At 48.1% G+C, this 21,827-nt stretch overlaps 1 protein-coding gene across 1 annotated transcript in view; it reads right to left on the bottom strand.

The window, feature by feature from the left end:
• LOC119389333 (pre-mRNA-processing-splicing factor 8) overlaps positions 1-21,827 on the bottom strand; it is a 619,528-nt gene that overhangs the window by 433,796 nt on the left and 163,905 nt on the right. Inside the window, exons 6-7 of the mRNA XM_037656539.1 lie at positions 20,301-20,513; positions 3,006-3,131 (exon numbers count right to left, since the gene is read on the bottom strand). Of these exons, the coding sequence (XP_037512467.1) occupies positions 3,006-3,131; positions 20,301-20,513 (339 nt within the window). The remainder of the gene's footprint in view (positions 1-3,005; positions 3,132-20,300; positions 20,514-21,827) is intronic.

Below are 21,827 nucleotides of genomic sequence, written 5' to 3'. Positions count from 1 at the left end.
CGCGCATGCGATTTTTGGAGTCGTTTTTCCGGAAAAAAGGTGCGCGTTAGATTCGAGTAAATACGGTATTCCATTGCGTTGATTTAGTTCACTGCGCAACGCTCGTCAGTGCACCTGTATATTTGATGCGTGATTCGCAGGTTTGAACGTGCGGGCATAGTGTTTTTCAAAGAGGCTGATTGCTGAGGGCACCAAAATGAGAATGCGAAGTGACTCTGCAGCCGCGTTGTAATGTTTGCATTTCCTTGATTGTTTGTTCGCCCATGATGGCATGCGGGTCCGAAAAGCATGGCCTTCGAGATGCGCAACCTCTTGACGTATTTTTGGTGTTTTCGGTTTTAAAACGCACATCTCAGAGGCTACGCTTTTTTCGCATTTCTCGCCAAAGCAGTGGCTGCCTTCTACAAAGCCACAAGTGCCATCGCTATCACCAACATGTCGACGGTGGAGAAATGTTTCTTTGTGCAGCGTTGTCTCTTGTGGCATGTGGACTAGTGTACTTCTCACTTCGTTCTTGATAAATCGTCATTAGGGAGTCGAACTAAACATTGTCCTGCTCGTAGCAATGAAAATGATGACCGGTGCTTGGAGCGACGGCAAGTGAAGCACCGTCGTGCACCGTTCCCTTGCGGGCCTTGGTGCCAGATGACGACTTTTGGTTGCGTCATGACCGCTGACTACGGCATACGGTGCATCAGTGAATTTTGTGACTTATTAGGGAGCTTTCGAATAGCGTACGCAAAGCTTTTCGTTGGCTTTTCGCGCAACTGCGCATGTGTCATATGCTAACTACTTGTGGGCTCCGGTTAAGTGACGGAAATAGCGGGCCGCAAACGCTAACGCTAACTTAGCGTACGCTATTCGAAAACTGCCTATTATGTTTCCGGGCGCCATATCTGACGGGACCACAGCGAGCGACTTCATCGGTGCAGATAACAACGTAGCTGTTTCTGACTGCATCGCTGCCGATATCGGAGCTCACGTTGCCGGTGCTGCGGAAATGGACCCGTGCAGTACAGAGCTAGCATCGACGTTCAGCATCAATCACCACTGTTGTGGCCGAAGGTGCTGAATTTGCTTATTTGGAAAGCTTCAATGATATTGACGATGACTTGATGAATTCACGGCGCGCAAGAAGCAAGACAAGCTTGCGGACTATTTTTATGCAAAATAAATTGCAGCAACTTGCAAAAGAAGAAGTTGTCGCTTTGTTCTTTAGTATATGTGAGCGAATCGTCATGTTCGCGCTTTCTACGATTTCCGAAAACTGTATCGAGGCCTGCAGTGCTTTAATTTAAGCCCTAAATACGCATATTTTGTATTTCGAATTCTCGCTATATCGACCTATTTCGCGATCCCCCTCGAGTTCAATATATCCGGGATTGACTGCATTTGCTCATCGCCTATCTTAAATTTGCTGCCTCAACCTTCCTTAGCGGTAGCAGTGAAATCGTTACACCGAACGCACAGATAAACGCACTTTGTTATATTGCAGTTAAACATACATGGTGTTCTAAGGGTATGAAGTAATAAAAAGGTAAATATTTTGTTGTGTTAAGAATTTAGTTACACTGAATTTTGTTACACAATGTAACGTAAATCGCCGGGGTCTCGAATCACCGCACTATAACCAAACCAACATTTTCCAAAGGCTGCACATGTGCAAAACATGACGACAAACAGGCACCCACATAATTACAACATCGAGGCATGTGACCCGGGTGTAAATTCTCATGCGCTTAAATTTGCAAATGTTGAAAGGTTACATCCGCGGACCTCTGTTGCCAACATAACAAACAGAAAAAAAAGAAGAAAAAAAATCTCCATAGTGGAAAGTCGCCGACTAACTTCCTCATTTATGCAGACTTCACTGCGGTGCCACACTGCCCAGAAACATGTCAAATGGCAACTGAAATTCTGTACGCTTGCGATTTTCCGGGCAGATAAGCGATGTCGAAAACAGTGACGACCACGAAGCCCCACCTGAGTGTCGCACATGCACGCCCTCATTTTCATTGAAGATGTAAGTAATCCCTTCCAAATGCAACATCTGCAAAACGTTTCGTTGACTTGGCACCAAACCATAACTTTAATCGTCCGCGGTCACTACTGACGAGGCAGCTAGCGCTTGTTACGCCTAGCATGCTGGTTGCGACTTGGCATGCTGTTGCGAGAAGCTTGCCCAAGGCAACACAGAGATCGAGCATAGATGAGATCGCATTCACGAGCTAAACATGGGGCAGCACATATGAAACAAAGTTTCAGTTTGCGGTCAGAAGGATAGCCGCAGCAACTATCCTGCAAAAATCTGCCAAGCTTCTAAGTCTGCCTGCTGGTGGCAAAGGCGAAAGCTCGATTGTGTCTCAAGCATTGTCATCTGCGTGGGAATCGAGGCGGGATCGCTGCACTCTAAGACGATGCAACTATTTTCCTGAGAGAAAACTGAAGAGCCAAACCACAGTTTCTGCAGAGCAGTTCCTGCCGAAGCGGACGTTCGTTTGGAGCGTAGCACATGCACAACAAATGGCCGGAGCAAAGGGGACAAAGTACAGAGGCGAAGGCTTCCTCCGTCGCCTAGACAACAACTCCCCCTCCCCGCTCCTCATTTGTTTGCTCCGTGCCCTCTCCTCCATAACACCGTCGCTGCTCTCTCCCCGGCCGGCGCACCTAGGCTGTGAAGCGCGCTCGCTTTCTCGCTTCTCCGAATTTTCCGGCAACCACATTATAACTGGTCTTTCATCTCGGGGGGACTGCAGAATATGCACATACATAGTGTTTTGTGGGAGGGTAAACGGGAGTCAGAAAACAACCACATTATAGCTGGCCCTGCATTGTATGTGGTTACGTTATCAAGGGTCCGAGCTGTACTGAGGTTCAACTGTACACTCACTTTCTCATGCTGCCTCCAGTTGGAGGATGTGGCTTCAGCACCCATTATTGCACCTTGTACAAACAAAGCATTTCTCTGTGTCTACAGTGTCTCTGCACCAAACAAGCTTGCTTACCATGAGAGGTGTACATAGTGCGGCATGTTGTTGTACAGGTATGGAAAAGCAATCCTGTACTCGGTACGAATCGGCTGGCGTATGATGATTTTGTTGATGTCGTTGAATTCATTCCAGTCTTCATCCCTGAAACAGTTATTAAGCCATTTATTCCAGCATTCATGTTGCAAATTTCTCCAACCAACACATACAAATGAAAGTAGCAGTTTAGGAATGCGAAGTGCTATGTGTCCTCAAATCAAGAACCACCCACAATGGTATGACAGTGAGACTTATGCAAACAACCAAGCAGTGAAGCTACCAAGAACTTTTGACTTGGAGCAATTTTTGGATCCGCAGAATTTTCATTTTGGAGCACTTCGGAGCAGGTTATTTTGCATTTAGGTGCACCTTGGAGCAGCTAATTCCACATTCAGAAGTACGTCAAAGTACAAGTTGCCTTTTTACGCTGAAAGACTGCAGTAATTATTGTGGAGCTCTTATGAAGAGCGATGCAAATATTTCCATCCATTGCACATCTCGAGGAAAAATGCTCTTCGGAGTGCTGATTATTACTTCACTCAATAATCAAAAAATAAGGGCTTTGTGCATTTAGATGCTGTGAAATAACCTCCACTATCTTTTTCGACACAAGCCAAAAATACCCAGGCCTGCGCAGAACACGCAGCACAATCACAGCGAAAGCTAGGTGAGCAGCCTTTCTAGAGCCCATTCTAAACTGCAGTCAACGTCCGATTTTTCGGACTCCCTAGGAACCGTGAAAGCTTCAGAAAAATCAGGCAGTCCGAAAAAACGAATTCATGCTCTTTTTTTTTTTCACAGTAAAAGCAGCGCAAGAAGACGGTACCACAAGAAGCTTGTCCCATGTCGCTCATCTTCTTGTGGTAGTCTTTTAGCACTGCTTTTACCATGAAGACAAACCAACTTGCCAAGTTTTGTAGGCTGTTTCATGCATTTTTTATCCCACCAATGCAGTCAAATCACCACAGCCACGTCCAAAGCAGCTTTAATGTGTCCCAGTACGCTTAGGAGGCATGTGGGTGCACACCCAGGCTCACGTGAACACGTTTGGTACCTGCCGTGAAAAAATGATGTGGGTCTTTTTTTATTTCGTTTATTAGTTGGGTGAACTGAATGAAATTTAACAAACTTATTCAATTTTTTTCTGCATTAGAACAAAAGATGTGCAATTTCTAAAAGCGTATTTCTCAAGGGGATTTTTGGCAACTTAGCTTTGTCAAACACAAAAACAAAGTATGTGGCAGCACTGCCACAGAGCTGGTCTAGCAGGTGATGCTAATCTGATTGCTTTCAACGAACTTTGAAAACAAAATAAATAGATGTAAATACTATGAGCGAAATTCCTTTGCTGAATACTATTTCTGATCATCAAGAACTATAATTTGGTGAACAACATTATAAGAAAATCACCGGCTAGAGCATCACCGGCTAGATCAGCTTCCTGGCAATCTTGCCAGATACTTTGTTTTTGTGTTTGACAAAGCAAAGTTGCCACAAATCCCCGTAAGAAATATGCTTAATATGTGTTAGAAATTCTGTATCTTTTGTTCTAATGCAGCTATTAAGGGGGGAAGAGGGTTTTTAAAAATCATCAAGATTCCCTTTACCAAATTTAATGAAACTGCACAGTCTTGTTTAGTTTTCTTTGCTGATTCCGAATATGCAATTATCCTTCAAATATGTCCATTAGTTCCAAAGTTAATTAAAATTAATTAGCACTGTTTCCAGTGTAGTGAAGAGGAGGAAGAAGCCACGCTCGGTCGGCTGTTGCTGTGCGCATGATCTGAGTTCCTGTTGGACCGGCGCTACTTCGACTGCAGAAGTCGTCAGCACTTTGTTAATACAGTCGCCGACCGTTTATTCAGACGCTGAAAATTCGGACATGCTCGCTTATTCGGACACCTTCGCGGCATCGCCACTCGTCCCATTGAAGTAATGTAAACTCACGACCGAAAATTCGGACGCCCCACAGCCCGCCGTTCGATTATTCGGACTCCGTATGGCTAGTCGAGTGCGACGTTGAACAAGATGTCAGCAATGTTAACAATATCTTTACTAGGTTGCCAGCACTGAAAGGTTGCACTGGCCATAACTGGAAATTGTGCCAGTGTCAAAAATCCACGCAGAAATTACCGATCTGGAAGGCTATGTTTGTTGGCTACATGTAACGGCTGTCTTTTGGCTTTAGGCAGTCAAGTATCCATTGACCGGCTACCCCGGCCAAACAGCAGGCCAAGCCAAGCCAAGATTGGAATCAGCTCGGTGTGGCGTTTGAAGTGAATGACAGCGCGTACGAGTACGACGCGGATCCTAATTCGGACAAAGAGAGTACGACAACAGAGGCGCTGCAACATCAACCAGCCCAACGTCGTTTCCTTTTGGCGTGTGAGGATTTGCGTTGTCAGATGTTTCTGTGGCTAGGCCTGATCTGCGTCCCGAGCTTTGTCTCACTCCCTTGTTGCTTGGCATGAGAGGTGTTGCTCCGACGCCGCCCGTTCCACGTGCGCCGTCGGAACTAAAGAAACGCGGCAACTACGAGGCCCTGACGATGGCGAAAAAAGCGGTGATTATTCACCAGGTGGAAGTTGCTTGGGAGTTTTCGCCGAGTTGGGCGATGAGATCATCCGTCAGCTACTCGAACCAGCGCATGTGGACAGCGACTGCCGTGATGACGCACCTCCCACACCACAGCCATCAAATGCGGATTTAGCGTAGGCTGTTGCAGTGCTATTGCCGGCCCACAGGGGTGGCCAAACATTGGCTTGAATACAGGCCGACTTGGTCGCGCGTAAGCGTACATGTGTACAGACGCGCACTGACAAGTTTTTTCCGGCTGCCGGGCCAATAAAAGTGCTTTTTTCTGGTGAATCCTTTTTTTCGGACTTTTCGGCGGTTCCCGCCGAGTCCGAATAAACGGTCGGCGACTGTAAACCGTCATACGACATCTGGTGGAGGTTGCTGCAATCCCTGACCTCAACCTGGAATTTCGCAACCGAACGTTGCCCGCTGCTTCAACCGCTGCGATGACCGACATTGCCACCAGTCAGCCCGACAACGCCGCAGCTTCCAGCTCCAGCGGCGCCATTCAGCGGTACCGTGACCCTCCTATCTTCAGTGGAACCGGTGAGGCTGACGTGGAAGATTGGTTTTCCACCTATGAGCGCGTCAGTGAGACCAACAACTGGGATGACTCGGCCAAACTCCGTGTCGTCATCTTCCATCTTTCTGACGTCACCAACCTCTGGTTTCACAACCACGAGCGTGAGCTCCATACCTGGTCTGAATTCAAGACAGCGATCACAGACGTCTTCGGCCGCCCGACTTTACAAAAGCTGCGCGCTGAACAACGTCCACGCCAGCGTGCTCAACAGCCCGGTGAGACGTATACGAGCTACATCGAGGATGTCGTAAACATTTGCTCCCGCGTCAATGTCTCCAAGAGTGAAGAGGAGGAAGTGAAATATATCCTCAAAGGTATCGAGGACGAGGCATTTCAGATGCTTCTTGCGCGGAACCCTGCTTCTGTCGCGGACATCGTTACTCTTTGCCAGAGTTTCGATGAGCTGCGTCGACAAAGGGTCCTTGCACACAACGCTGTCGCAGCTGCTGAACCACTCTCGAGCCTCACGCTAGCCTCCCACCCATCGCCCGCTGCATCGCTCTCTAGCCAAATCAAAGACTTTATTCGGGAGGAGGTGGCGCGCCAGCTCTCTATGCTGCCTCTGAGCGATCGATCCCTACAAAATGACGCATCGCTGGCTACTCCCATCAGGAGGGCTATCCGCGAGCAACTTGCCGAATCGGTACCTTTGACCCAGCCATGTTTGCCTGTTGCTGCACCTCTGACCTATGCCGCGGTCGTGGCGCGAACTCCGCCGCCGACATTCGCCTACTCTGAAGCAATGCACCCGCGAACAGCCCAGCCTCCTGCGCCTCCTCCAATGCCAACTCGAAGTCAATATGCTCAAAACCCCTGGTGCACACGCGACAACTGGCCCATATGCTTCGTTTGCGGTTTCGCCGGCCATGTGGCGGACTTCTGCAACCGTCGCATGTCACCTGCTCATCAAGCTGCCGCAACGCCCGGATACGGCTGCCCACACGCTACTGGCGACCACGCCACGCGTCTCAGCTCCGACTTTTCACCGCCTCCACGACGACCTTTCAGCAACCATCGCTCCCCATCACCCCGTCGTCACTCGCCTTCACCCTTACGCAGTGGGCAGTCACCTAGCGAGGGAAACTAGTTGCTGCAGTTCCGCAGGCACAAACTGCCAGCTTCGCGACTTCTACAAGGCCTGCACAGTCACCACGCAATTTACTCGACATCATAGTAGAAGGAACTGCCACAACTGCGCTTATTGACACTGGGGCTGCATTTCAGTCATGGACGAGAACTTTATTCGAAAATTACGTAAGGTCACAACGCCGTTCTCCGGCATGCTACTGCACACCGCAAGTACGCAGCACGTAGCACCGGTTGCTGCATGTACCGCTAGGATGGTTATTGACAGGGCGCTCTACATCGTCGAATTCCTTGTGCTCTCTTCATGCTCACACGACATCATCCTCGGCTGGGACTTCTTGTCTCAGCATCGTGCCATCGACTGTGCCCGAGCCGAGGTGGTGCTCTTCCCGTTCTCTGACGACGCATTGCCTGGCCTTTCTAAAAGTACAGCCCAAAAGCTCACTGTTGTGTCCGATACAGACATACCACCCGCAATGTCAGTGCTTGTGCCCATCTCTTGCTCCACCACGCCAGATGCTGCCATCCTTTTTACGCCATCGCCTATTTTTCTGCGTCGCAGGGCTCTCCCTCTCCCGCTTGCCGTCCCGACTACTGCATCAGAATCATCGGTTATGCTTGTGTGCAATCCGTCTCAGCACCCCGTCACCTTGCTTCGAGGAGAATCTCTTGGTCGTATTCATCCTGTTGATCCGTTTCACATCATCAAGACTTCGGATGACACGCCTTGTCATGAGCTCGACGACCTTACTTGTCCCGTTAAGCGCACGTCTTCTGCATCATCATCAACTCCGCCTTCATCAGACATCTTTGAATCCGTCTTGGATGCCGACCTGCCACCTCCGTACCGCATGCAAGTACTCGAGCTTCTGCAGAATTTTCGCTCATCGTTTGATTGCGATCAACCGCGCTTGGGCTGTACGGAGAACGTCAGTCACAGCGTCCACACAGGTTCTCATCCTCCATTACGCCAGCGACCATACCGTGTGTCGGCAGCCGAGCGTAAGGTGATTAACGGGCAAGTCGATGAAATGCTGCAGCGTGGCGTCATTCGCCCTTCCCACAGTCCTTGGGCGTCACCTGTGGTGCTAGTACACAAGAAGGATGGGTCAATACGCTTCTGTGTGGATTACCATCGGTTAAATAAGATCACTCGCAAAGACGTCTACCCGCTGCCTCATATAGATGACGCACTCGACTGCTTGCAAGGAGCGGAGTACTACTCTTCTTTAGATCTTCGCTCTAGCTATTGGCAAGTGCCGATGGCTGAAGGTGACAGCGAGAAGACAGCTTTCGTAACGGCTATTGCTTATACGAATTTACTGTAATGCCTTTTGGGCTCTGCAATGCGCCCGCTACTTTCGAGCGCATGATGGACACCATCCTTCGTAACTACAAGTGGAAAACATGTCTGTGCTATCTTGACAACATCGTCGTGTTTTCATCAGATTTTCCGACGCACCTTGTTCGCTTGCGTGAGATACTGACCTGCCTCACCACTGCCGGCCTCCAGCTCAACATCAAAAAGTGCCGTTTCGCCGCCCGCAAGCTAACAATATTGGGACACGTATCGAAGGATGGTGTGCTTCCTGACCCAGCCAAGCTTCGCGCCATCGCCGAGTTTCCCAAGCCCACAACCCTTAAGGCGCTCCGCAGCTTTGTAGGCCTCTGCTCTTATTTCCAGCGCTTTGTACGTAATTTTGCAACCATCATAGCACCACTGACGAATTTGCCTACGGCTAGTAACGGCATGTCCGCTTGGTCAACCTCGTGCGACGAAGCCTTCAAGCAACTACGTCGCCTACTCATTTCACCACCTATCCTTCGACATTACGACCCCACTGCACCTACAGAGATCCATACCGACGATAGCTGCATCGGACTTGGTGCAGTCCTAGCTCAGCGGAAAGACGGCTACGACGAGTACGTTGTCGCCTATGCCAGTCGCACTTTGAAAAAGGCCGAAGCGAACTATTCTGCGACAGAAAAAGAGTGTTTGGCCATCATTTGGGCTCTCGGCAAATTCCCTCCATACATATATGGTCATGCTTTCGATGTTGTCACCAACCACCACGCCCTTTGCTGGCTTTCTTCGCTGAAAGATCCGTCAGGTCGCCTCAACCGATGGGCGCTTCGCTTACAAGAGTATGACATTCGCGTTGTCTACAGATCGGGCAGGAAGCACTCTGACGCCGATGCACTATCTCCATCACCGATACCTTCGGATGTAGCTTCCCCATCAACGCTCTTCGAAACTATGTCAACCATCGACGTCACGGATATGCCGGTTGAACAGCGAAAGGATCCCCTGCTTTCAACTATCCTAAGCTTCCTGCAGTATCCATCAGCCACAGCTTCTAGAACGCTTCGTCGCCAAGCCGCCCACTTTACTGTGTGCAACAACATCCTTTACCGCAGAAATTACATGCCTGATGGTCGCAAATGGCTGCTCGTGATACCACGGCACATGCGGTCTGACATTTGCGCTTACTTCCATGCTGCTCCTCACCATGGTCACGCCGGCGTTCTGAAAACGTATACTCGGCTAAGGCAACGTTTCTACTGGCTGAGAATGTATCACTTTGTCTGCCAGTACATTCGCGCTTGCACGGCGTGCCAGCGGCATAAGTTCACCAACGCCCTTCCGGCGAGTTACAGCCGGTACCCTGCCCTGCTCGTCCCTTTGATCGCGTCGGCATAGACCTATACGGCCCACTTCCCTGCAGTTCCTTGGGTAACAGGTGGATAATTGTCGGCGTCGATCATTTGACGCGCTATACCGAGACTGCAGCACTCCCAGCTGCCAGCGCTCGAGAGGTTGCATTACTCATTCTGCGGAATTTCGTCCTTCGACATGGAGCACCACGAGAACTGCTCAGCGACAGAGGGCGCGTCTTCCTCTCCGACGTCATACAAGCCCTTCTCGCTGAATGCAGCATCGTTCACCGCAAGTGTACAGCCTGCCACCCGCAAACGAACGGCTTGACGGAGAGGTTCAATCGCACACTCGGTGACATGATAACTATGTACGTCGCGTCGGATCATAGTAACTGGGACGCTGTCTTGCCATTTGTCACTTACGCGTACAATACTGCCTCACAAGCTACCACAGGCTTTTCGCCGTTTTTCCTGTTGTACAGACAAGAGCCCTCTTGCACCATGGACACATTGCTTCCATACCGACCCGACGCTTCCGAATGCACGCCGGTGTCTGAAGCGGCGAGATACGCAGAGGACTGCAGGCAGCTCGCTCGTAAACTTACAACCGCCGCTCAAGGTCGCGAAAAACTGCGACATGACAACGACGCATCTACGCCAGACTTCCCGACTGGTTCTGTCGTTTGGTTTTGGATACCACCTCACAGCCCTGGGCTTTCAAGCAAGTTTCTTGCACGCTATGATGGCCCCTACCGCATCAAAGGCCACACGTCCCCTGTCAACTACACAGTTGAACCCTTGACACCACCCCACAACCTCAGACATCGTGGTCGTGACACGGTTCATGTCAGCAGACTTAAGCCATACTATGACCCCTTGATGCTGCCTACGCCTTAAGACGCCAGGATGGCTCATCTTCTCTCCCGGGGGCAATTGTAGTGAAGAGGAGGAAGAAGCCACGCTCGGTCGGCTGTTGCTGTGCGCGTGATCTGCGTTCCTGTTGGACCGGCGCTACTTCGACTGCAGAAGTCGTCAGCACTTTGTTAATAAACCGCCATACGACACCGGGAACAATGGAGCAAGAACTACTCATCGAAATCTTGCTTTAGGCACATAGCCGGATACTAGGAAACATAAGCTTCACAAGGGTAGGAATACTTTTTTGATGTGCAAACTATTAAGAATTAAGGGCGCTACCCCTTTCAAGTACGATGAATGAACAAGCCCGCATCGCCACCCTAGTTGAACAGAAAGCTTTGATATGCTGTATAATTCTTAATATAGTTTGCACATCAAAAAAAGTATTCCTACCCCTGTGAAGCTTATGTTTCCTAGTATCCGGCTATGTGCCTAAAGCAAGATTTCGATGAGTAGTTCTTGCTCCATTGTTCCCGGAAACAATGCTAATTAGTTTTAATTAACTTTGGAACTAATTGACGTATTTGAAGAATTGCATATTTGGAATCAGCAAAGAAAACTAAACAAGATTGTGCAGTTTCATTAAATTTGGTAAAGGGAATCTTGATGATTTTTAAAAACCCTCTTCCCCCCTTAAAAATCTACTTAAAGATTTCAAATCTGAAGAAAAGACTGAATAAGTGTATTAAATGTTATGCTACTCACCCAACCTTTAAAAGAAACATTTTTTTAGGACCCACGTCTCCCCTTAAATATGTGCCAACCGCCAGTTGCAAGTTTTAGCTTGATAAGCGCCACCGATACCACCTAAATTCAGAAAAAACTACGGCTCTCTCGCATGCAGCGTCTGTAAACGATGACGCACAGCCAAAGCACTGGATCTCACATTTCCCTTCTTCACGTCATAATTGTGCTGCTTGAGACGCCATTCAAAGTCACCAGTCTCACCAATATATACGTCGTCACAATCCGCGCATAGGACAGCGTACACCACACCGGGGAACTTCACTTTGGGTAATCTGTCCTTCACATTCACGAGTGATTGTCGCAGTTTCTCTTTGGCTGAGCACGCGTCAGGTGGACACACAATCGACTGGGGGAGGGCACATGTTCTCGCTAGAGAAAAAGGACTGTCACAGCGTCTTCATCTTGAGTAGCTCGTGATACAGACCACACCGCGCACTCTCAATAGGAGCGATGGTAATCTGCCGCCAATTTATGCGCGCTGCCTGCGTGACGTATTCGAGCGTACATAAGGCGAACTGCTTGACGTATGTTTTTCATTTCACTTGTGAACAAGGCTCCCGTGTGGGAGGCGAAACGTCTTTTTCTGTGTGTTTTGATTTTCACTTTGGTCGGCGCAGTGCCTCGAGGTTCTTTTACCTTCACCATGTATCATCCCGACCAGACGGGCTACCGTCAAACATTAAACTTCACCTTATATCACAGTCATCTGCAGCTGCAGCTATCTGCCCGGCTGCGCATGTGACGTAAACTGTGTGGATTTTCGACGGTGCAAGCGTGCCATGGTGCCATTCGCAAGTTCGCCGCCGCCGCGGCATGCGAGACCACTTTAGTGCACGTCACTTTGTAGAAACTAAAGTAGCCTGCTGGTGTTAGTGGCGTGGGCACCAAGAAACATCGATGCACCGACAGCGAGCGTATACACTCAAACCTCGATATAACAAACACGGATATAAAGAATTATCTGTTATACGAAGTAAATGGAGAATAGTCTTGTCATAGCTACAGTGCTGCAAATAAACGTTTATAACGAATTTTCGGATACAGTCGAATCCCGCTATAACAAATACCGCTACAACGAAATATCTGCCACAACGAATAATTTTCGATTCCCCGTCAGCTGCCCACAGAGAACAATGCGAAAAATGTCTCGTCACAACGAATACTTTTTCTGGGTATTTCCGCTTGAATGAAGTTTTCGCGAGTGCCACCACATAAGAAAAAGGAGCTTGCCTAGGATTGCCACGAAATTCCGCTAGAAACTCTACCATTTCTCGTTGCCAGAGCAGTGCGGCTGCATCGCAAGACTCGTCATCGGAGACATGCTCTCTGCCACCACAAGCACGTAGATGCACGGTAACAGATCGTCCATCCGCCATGATGCTGCCGGTGGGTTTGATGCGCGTGCGTGCCGCAAAAGGATTGTCCTTCAACAACTCCCGCCATTGTTTTGACATCGCACTAAAAAAAAAACTACTGCTCGTCGTCACAAGCCCTGCGATCGTGAATGACATCCACGGCATTTTGAAGGCAAAAATAGTCCAAGCATAACTACATTCTGCCGCAATCGCTGCGAACACAAATGCGGTCGTGTCAACGCGATCATGGCCGACCACGAAAGTACCCGCGCATCCAACGTACGCGCACCGACTCAAAGCAATGCTGCGGTCAAAGCCGTGGTACACGCGATCACAGATAGTAATGACGCAGTTCTAGGCATGCGCACGGCCAGCGCGCACAGATTGAAAAGGGAACTACTGTTTGCTGCAACTGCTGTGCAGAAAACCGCGGTCGCTATCGTCGCAATCATTGATAGCGAATATGCTCAAGTACACAGCTAACACACCAAAAGAAAGAATAAAGGCAATAAAGTCGTAAAATGGCACGAAACATTTCGGCCTTCCTTTCACTCGCTTATGACTGGTAGTGCGTAGCTCCGGCACTTCGTTTTCAGTTAGTCTCTAGCGAACTTTGGAGTGAGCTCCTTCGTGGCACTACGCGTTCGGCACGCTTCAAGGGTAGCCTGCATTTGCTCGTGTATAACCCACGTGTATAACTCACGTATTGCACAAAGCCGCCTTCCTTGCATTACCGTGAAGCCAACTTGCGCACCAAAATTCGCATATAACCAGCACCCCGAGTTTAGGGCTAAATTTTCTGTATATTTTGTGCGTGTTATACGCGAGAAAATACATTCACTCGGTATGCGGCCAAGCACGTCAGAGTTAGCGAGAGTTAAATGCAAAGGACAATGCATGCGCTTGCCGGGACCAAAGGACGAGTCATGATCATCAGATCTTCCCAACTTTTGTGGTCTATCGATGAAATTTCGCTTAAACGAAATTCCGCGACAACGAACTTTTTCACATGTCCCGTCAATTTTGTTGTAGCGGGATTTGACTGTATAACGAAGTTATTTTCGTGGCAGATGTCGCTTTGTTATAATGAGGTTTGAGTCTACTACATGTTTTATTAGGCGACAAACCAAGCGCGCTACGCGTCATCGTGCAGGGCCGCACAGAGACATAGGGTGCACATTGCTTGCAAAATGCTTGTCTTCGCCACGTTGAACGAACAGGCGACTCACCGCACCCGCGCACGATCTGGAGTAAAGCAGGCACGAAAAACGCACAAATGTGCACATACGGCATACAACAAGCGGCCCAGCTGTGATAGCGTGAGCCATGTAGGCGATGCGCTGCACGCAACTAGCTAGGGATGATCGACTCTACGTACGTGGCTGTACCGTGCTTCAGTGAAACAGTGTCAGTTCATTGCAAAGGTGGTTTAATTCACTCCTGAGCACGCAGCGGGCGTCGCTTCACGACGCAAAGAGGCTTAATTTGTCACCGGAGGGGTTGTTAGCACTATTTAATAAAAATAGTAAGAGAAAAAAATGGCTTAGTTGATAACTATATGTTTTTAATGGCAAGTCCATATACAACGAACTACTGATATAATGACCACTTTTCGCGGCACTATCGAGTTCGTTATAAACGAGTTCAATTGTATGTCCGAAAAATCGACAGTTGACTGTACTGGGGTAACCACTACATGTACAGTTGCAAGGTACCGACTATTCAATAAATCATAATTTTTCGAAGTAGGCAAGCACCCACTAAGCCATTCTTCATCGTTCTGCGGAGAAGCGAGATATCCCTTACACATGTGTAAGGCATTATCTGCACTTTGTCATTGCTGTGGCTGATGACGAAGAATTATAGCTAAGCCCTGTGTAATGAGGGCAGCTGTAAACCACCCTCTCTTTACGCAATTTGCATTGTGTGTCGCCTCGTTATTTTACTCTTCAACCATATCTACTAACGTGATTCCTTGCAGACATGACACCCATATAGGGTCTTTTACGGGGAATTTCGAAGTGCCAGCGTCGCACTGTGGTGGAACACTAGATTTCCACGCTCTGCATGGAAATCGAGCATTCCACCACTGAGCCACGCCGGTCTTCGAAATCCCCCGCATGAGAGCTCTATATAGGTGTCATGTCGGCAAGGGGTCACATCCACGTTCAATTTGCACTGTGCAAGCATGTCGATGCTAAATCACCAACAAGCCCAAGCTACCATTCTTTCCCACTCGATCCTGGATATTTTTTTCTAATTCTGTGTGACAGTAGTTACGGACACCGCAGCGGCGGCGGACAACTGCACCACCAAAATCAGCTGTGGTGATCTTACAACAGCTTTTGCTGCAAAAACAATACGAGATTAATAACGTAGTTTATGAAATAACCCTCAAAAAGAGAATTGCATTTTGATCAACACGCAGGGTGCCAGGGTTTTATCAAAATGCAGGGCTGCTAGCAAAGTTCGACTAAGACCTGTGGGCTGTTCCCTGTTGAGTGCAAACTGTGATGCCCCATTTTCATTACGAAAGTGCATGGCTGTGCCCGAGGCCTGTAACCATGAATGGCGCGTTGGGAGATCTTCAGCTGCACATCAATAGGGAAAAGTTATTGCGGGTCAAAAACAGGCAAATATCTGGATCTTAAAGGGACCGACAACTGGCCAGAACGGCTGATTAGATCCTGGTGGAAATGAAAAGGCCGTGAATTATAGTGACAGATTCCAGAATACTTTTCGCGATCTGAAGAGGATTTATATTTTTAAATCGCTTTTAAAAGTAATTAAAAACCGGTATGTCGCGCAGCCTAGCGCGAGCGCGATGAACTAGACGTATGCAGTCATAAGCACTTTGTTGTACGTTGTCCAATGCTTTTACACGCACCAGAACGAGGGCTGAAATTTTGAATATGTATGTTATTTTCAAATCCCGTTTGTTTCTAAGGTAAAAGAAGTAAAGCATGAGATGCGGCGCTGCTTTCGTGGCTTCCAGTGAAACAGAGCCTGTGGCGCCTCGACTCGCGTAGCCTGTGGCGTACTCGACTCGCGTCTGCTCTCGTCGTATCAGACTTTTGAAGAGTAGCACGCGAGTTGGCGCTGCTGCTCGCAAAATGCCATCGACTTACTGTTCTGTGGAGGATTGCTACCACTTCATGAACAACACTGCTGGTGTATCCTACCACTTGTTTCGTTTTCGAAGGCTTAGCTTGGCTTGGCTTGACTAAAATGTGATAAAGCGACCTGTGTACGGCCAAAGTACTTCTAGAAGAAGCCCCAGAAAAACGCTATAACTATTGTACACTAATTTAATAGGCTAGAAAGCAGTAGTCGCGGCGCTGCAGGGTTTGCAAACGTAACATTGCCTTTTTATACTTAGGGCATAACTTGTCACCACTGCTGGCGTATAATCGCTATCGCACTCACCTCTCACTGTTTGCAGACTGTGATATTAAGACTGCATAATCGCTGCAGATCGAAAAACTCTGATTACAATTGTTTTACGGCGTTCTCCGCGTTACCACTTCGTGATTAGAAGCTCTGACCGGTAAGCTTCCCGTTGCACTCAAGAAAACGGGTACCGCAAAAGTTGGTTGTCGGTCCCTTTAAACACAACCTTGGAGACTTTCTTAAGCAACTCAGTGTATGCTGACTGTCATGCTAACGGCATGCAATCAAGGCGCATATAGAAGTATCTTAGAACCAGCAAATCAGGATCACACAAGAAAATGAACTGCCTGGAGAATAAGGTTCCCATTCTTTTAAAGATAATTTTGCGTGCCTCCCTGCCCCTTTTTTTTTACCAATCGTCAACCTAGGGGAATGTCACAGTTTTATCATTCAGATCTGGTAACAATACAGTCAGCTGCCGATTTTTTGGATGCCCAATTTTCCAGACATGCTCAAAAATTCAGAAGCCTTCGCGGCACTATCACCAGCACCACAGACGTCAATGTATAAGAACATACAAAATTGCAAACACTGAAACTCTTCGGCGTCTGATTTTTCTGACTTTCTGCCCAAACTGCAAGTCCGACAGGCATTATATGAGGACCCCACCTCTGCCGCATCTATCATCTCGTAGGTTTGAACCAGTGCCTTCGCGAGTCAATCTGTTTACGACAGTACCAGAGTACAAAGTCAGCTTTGCCGAAATGCCGAAGTGTTATGGGGTGAAGCAGACCAGAAATTCAAAGCAGCCGCTATCACGGCGATGTCTTTAAGAAAAAGCAGCGAAAATGCACGGAGGCGTGATGGCGGCAGGTGGCAAACGCGCCAGTATGGCTTAATCGCTGACAACCCTTATGATAAGCATCTTCAGTTAACTGCTCGGTAGTGCATATGACCTAGCGTAGTTGCATGCTTACTGCACGCATTTACAGCATAGACCGCTTATAACGTAAGTCGCGGGAGTCGCGAATATTCGCACTATAAGCGGTACCGCACTATAACCAAAACAACATTTTTGAAAGGTTGCACGTGTGCAGAACATGTCCAACAGGCAGGCGCGCGATTCCGACTATCAAGGCATGCGACTGGGACGTAAGTTTGCATCTGCTTACATTTTAAAATGTTGAACGGTTAGCCTCCGCGGACCTGCGTTGCCGACATAACGAACGCGGAAAAAATGCGCCGTCACGGGAAGCTGCCGCGGTAACACACTGCGCATGCGCGATGTCGAAAACGGTGGCGACCACAAACCACCACTCGAGTGTTTCGCACGCACGCCAGCATTTTCGTTAAAGATGTAAGTCACCCCTTCTAAATGCAACAACTGCAGAATGTTTCGTTGACTCGGCACCAAACCGCAACTTCTGTAATCCGCGGCCGCCAACATGGCAGCTAGCGCTTGTTAGGCCTAGCGTGCGCGTTGCAACTTGGCATGCCGTCGCGAGAAGCTTGCCCTAGACAACACGGAAATCGGGCGTAGAAGATCGCACTCGCGAGCCGAGGGCATCTCATGTGAAACGAAGTTTCGGTTCGCCGTCCGGAGAACAGCCGCGGCAACTATCCTGAAAAAGTCTTTCAATCTTGTAAGTCCGCCTGTTGGCGGCAAAGGCGAAAGCTCAATCGCGTCTCAAAGCATTGTTACTTGCGGGGGAATCGAGGTTGCACGCGCGATATCTGCGCTCTACGACGAAGCAACTATTTTCCCGATGGAGACAAACAGCGGATGCGGTCGCGGGCGCCCGTCCCGTACGTAGCGGAGCGCGCATGTCAAGCGGCCAAAGGGGGCAAAGGTTTCTCCGTCGGCCACGCAACCGCTCCCCCTCCATGCACCCGGCACGGACCCTAGAATTCTAGGGACCGTACACCCGCAGACCCACGCCGGGCTGCTGCCTCCCACCGCCATCACTTTTTTTTCTCCCCCCGCTCCTTGTTCGTTTGTTCCGCGTCCCCTCCTCCTTCGTAACGCCGTCGCCGCTCTCTCCCCGCCAGCGCATCTCCGCTGAAAAGCACACTCGCTCCCTCGCATCTCTGAGAACGTTCCGGCAGCCGCATTATAACCGGTCTGTCATCTCGGGGGACTGCACATTAAGCGCTATGCGTATACATGGAGTTCTATGGGAGGGTAAACGGGAGTCAGAAAAAACCGCATTATAGCCGGTACTGCACTGTAAGCGGTTACGTTATAAGTGGTCTGAGCTGTAATAGGCGAGAACCCAAATGCGTCGTGCCACCATTCATGTTGCCTCTTTGTGTGAGACCACTAAGTGTGCCGCACAGATGCTTGAACTGGTATAGCGCATTACGGGGAAGAAGAAACGGCCGAGCAGACCGACACAAGAGGACAGAGCGCTAACTTCCAACTGAGCTTTATTGTGAAAATGCATCAAATATGTAGACTTGCGCAAGCATACAAAAAACACCCTAACGCAACGCAAAGATTAGGCAAGATTAGGGTGCTTTTTGTATGCTTGCGCAAGTCTACATATTTGATGCATTTTCACAATAAAGCTCAGTTGGAAGTTAGCGCTCTGTCCTCTTGTGTCGGTCTGCTCGGCCGTTTCTTCTTCCCCGTAATGCGCTATACCAGTTCAAGTACGACGAACCAACTCGCCCAATCTTCAACACTTGTGGACCGCACAGATGCACTGCCTTCACGAACGAAACCAGCTCGCCATTGTCGCGCCCGTGTGCGGTCAGGAACGGAGTGGGCATCATGAACCCTTTCATGACAAATGTGTGCACATGGTACAGCAACAATACAATGACGGCGTCAGCTTAGTTGGCGATGTGCTGCACACAACTAAAGACGATCGACTTCACATTGCACTAAATGCTTCGTATTGGCGAAGATTCGGTGATGTGTGCGCGTGCGTTTACGTGCGCACACGCATCGGGGAAGGCTGGACGGGTGGTGTGCTCTTCCTCCACAGTCTTTGTGTTCCGCATCATCTTTTCCAAATGCTCCATGCGAGAGAGCCCTAATCTATTCCGCGCTTTGCTGATATAAGCGGTGCTCATCACGAAGCACAAATTTGCAAGTGGCGGTTGGAACGTAGTTAAGCGGGGCTCATGGCAGGTACTGAATGCATTTGCGAGAGGCTGGGCGTGCACCAAAATGCCTGAGAAGTGTACGGGGAGGCATTAAAGCTATTTCGGACGTGGCTGTGGTGATTTGACCGTTTGAGCGGAATAAAAAAGCATGCATTCGTTTTTTCGGATGATATTGCGGTCCCTAGGGAGTCCGAAAAATCGGACGTTGACTGTCATTCATACAAATTTTTATAAATTTTGATTCGTGTAAATATGGTACTTGGAGGCATAGTTTTTATTAAACTGAGCCAAATCAGCACTGTAAGCACTGTAAAAATATCAGTGAACTTGCGTGGAGCGTAAATTCATAGTGAACTAGCTACAGCATGTACTTCATAAACGTGACAGGGATCACTAGCTTTACGCGGCATAGGCTAATCCAGCATTCCCACTAGTTTCTGAAGCATGGTCACGTGGAAAACTGAAAAACTTTGTTCCAGGTGGTTAGTTGTAGTTATTGGCACAGTTTACGACACAGCAACTCATACGCGACATTGCAAAGCCCCACTAACAACCTGATACGGCTCCACTCATGGGTTGGCTGTTGCACAGAGCACGCAAGTCACTTTCGTTCACTCCCACAGCGCAGTGCCACCAGCTCCGCCAGTGCACATTTCCTATAAGATATATCGAACCAATTCCAGTTCGATATATGCGTTTTTGACTGTATCTGGATGCATTAGGCATGTTAAGATGTCTTTTTTGGGGGCACTCCTGATAAGACAAACAAATGTTCACAGTCCCTTTGAGTTCGTCTTAACGGGAGTCTACTGTAGCTGAATCCTCCACCCAGATAGTAAACATTCTTACGCTGGGTTCATGTCCTTGATGAGGGGTTCAAACTTGGGGCCTCCCGGGATGGACATGTTCAAAGCTTTGGCGGTGAAGAAGGACTTGAGATCAAAGAGGTAGAAGTAGTTGTCATCTACCAGGTCAGTCAGCAGTTGGTTGGCCAGGCGGTATAGGGTCGCCATCTGAGGCAGAGTCAGGTTCCAATGCCTGTACGTCACACCGTTCATGTGCCTGCAAATAAATTAATATGGCACCATTTGGTCTGCAAATCACCCTGGTAGTAGTATTGCTAAACCCAGTCAAACCATACAAACATCACTACAAAGAATTTTATATTCCGTGTCAGCTGTGCATGAAAATTGAATTAAACTTTTACGCACTCGACATAACCCAAGAGGAACAAATCAGTAAATTACCACTTTTCACGACCTCAAGAGGCTGTGGGATGCACAAATTTTTTTTACAAGTTTCAGTTGGGCATGTTTTATATTTAGAAATGATCCTCTTCACAAAGCAATTTATATAGGTTTAAATGTAAATTAGTTTCAACAGTGACGATTTTCTAGTGTTTTATGGGAGGCTGACAGGATTGTTAACGTTTTTTCTACGCACAGAGTGCTAAAATTTGGCACACACACTAAAAATTATATTAAAGAGATCAATTTAAATTTTCGTTAAGATATCTCAATTAGCTCTTTTGTTATAAGAATTCACGTGTGCCTTGCTGATGGAAAGTCTGGCAATGTGATGAAACATGCTAGGGGGGCTAGAACCACTATATCTACACGTGCAATGAACACATTTTTTTTTTCTTTTTCCTGAAAAAGTTAAAGCAATGTTGGGGGTGCATGATTTATGCAGGGTAAATTTTACTAAAACCTTTTCGGGGCAAGCCAAAAATGTAGTAATGCAACCAAAATGCATTACTGTCAACGTCAGATTTTTCTGACTTCCTAGGGACCGTAAAGTCACTAGGAAGTCACCCTTACCAAGTTTAATGAAATTGCACAGCCTTCTTTAGTTTTCTTTGCCGATTCCAAACATGCAATCATTTTTACAGTGATGCTACCGAGGACTTCTGATTTGTAGCAATTTTTGGACCAGCAAAATTTCCGTTTTGGAGCACTTTGGAGCAGCAAAATTTTCATTTTGGAGCACTTTGGAGCAGATAATTTTGCATCTGGGAGCACTCTGGAGCAGCGAATTTTACATCCTGGAGTGCACTACAGAAGTATATTGCAATAACATTCAAGCACCGGAATATTAATATGGGGCTCTTATGAAGGTTAGAAATATTTCGATTCATTGCAAATCTCATGGAAAAAAATCATCTCATGAGAACTCCATACTTCAGTCGCTAATGAAAAAATAAGGGCTCATGCAGTTGAGTGTTCTGGATTTACCTCTTCGGCGATTATTTTCGACACTAGCAAATAAACAGAATACCAGTTCAATAAAATTGCACTTTATGAAATAACACTCTAAATACATCTATGTGGTTATCAGCAGACATTGTAGACAAACGCCGTGATGTACAGCAGTGCC

The sequence above is a fragment of the Rhipicephalus sanguineus genome, chromosome 4, assembly GCF_013339695.2.
Source record: "Rhipicephalus sanguineus isolate Rsan-2018 chromosome 4, BIME_Rsan_1.4, whole genome shotgun sequence".
Classification (NCBI taxonomy): Eukaryota; Metazoa; Arthropoda; class Arachnida; order Ixodida; family Ixodidae; genus Rhipicephalus; species Rhipicephalus sanguineus.
Note: the sequence above shows the minus strand (reverse complement) of the source record. Positions and strands in the feature narration are given on the sequence as shown.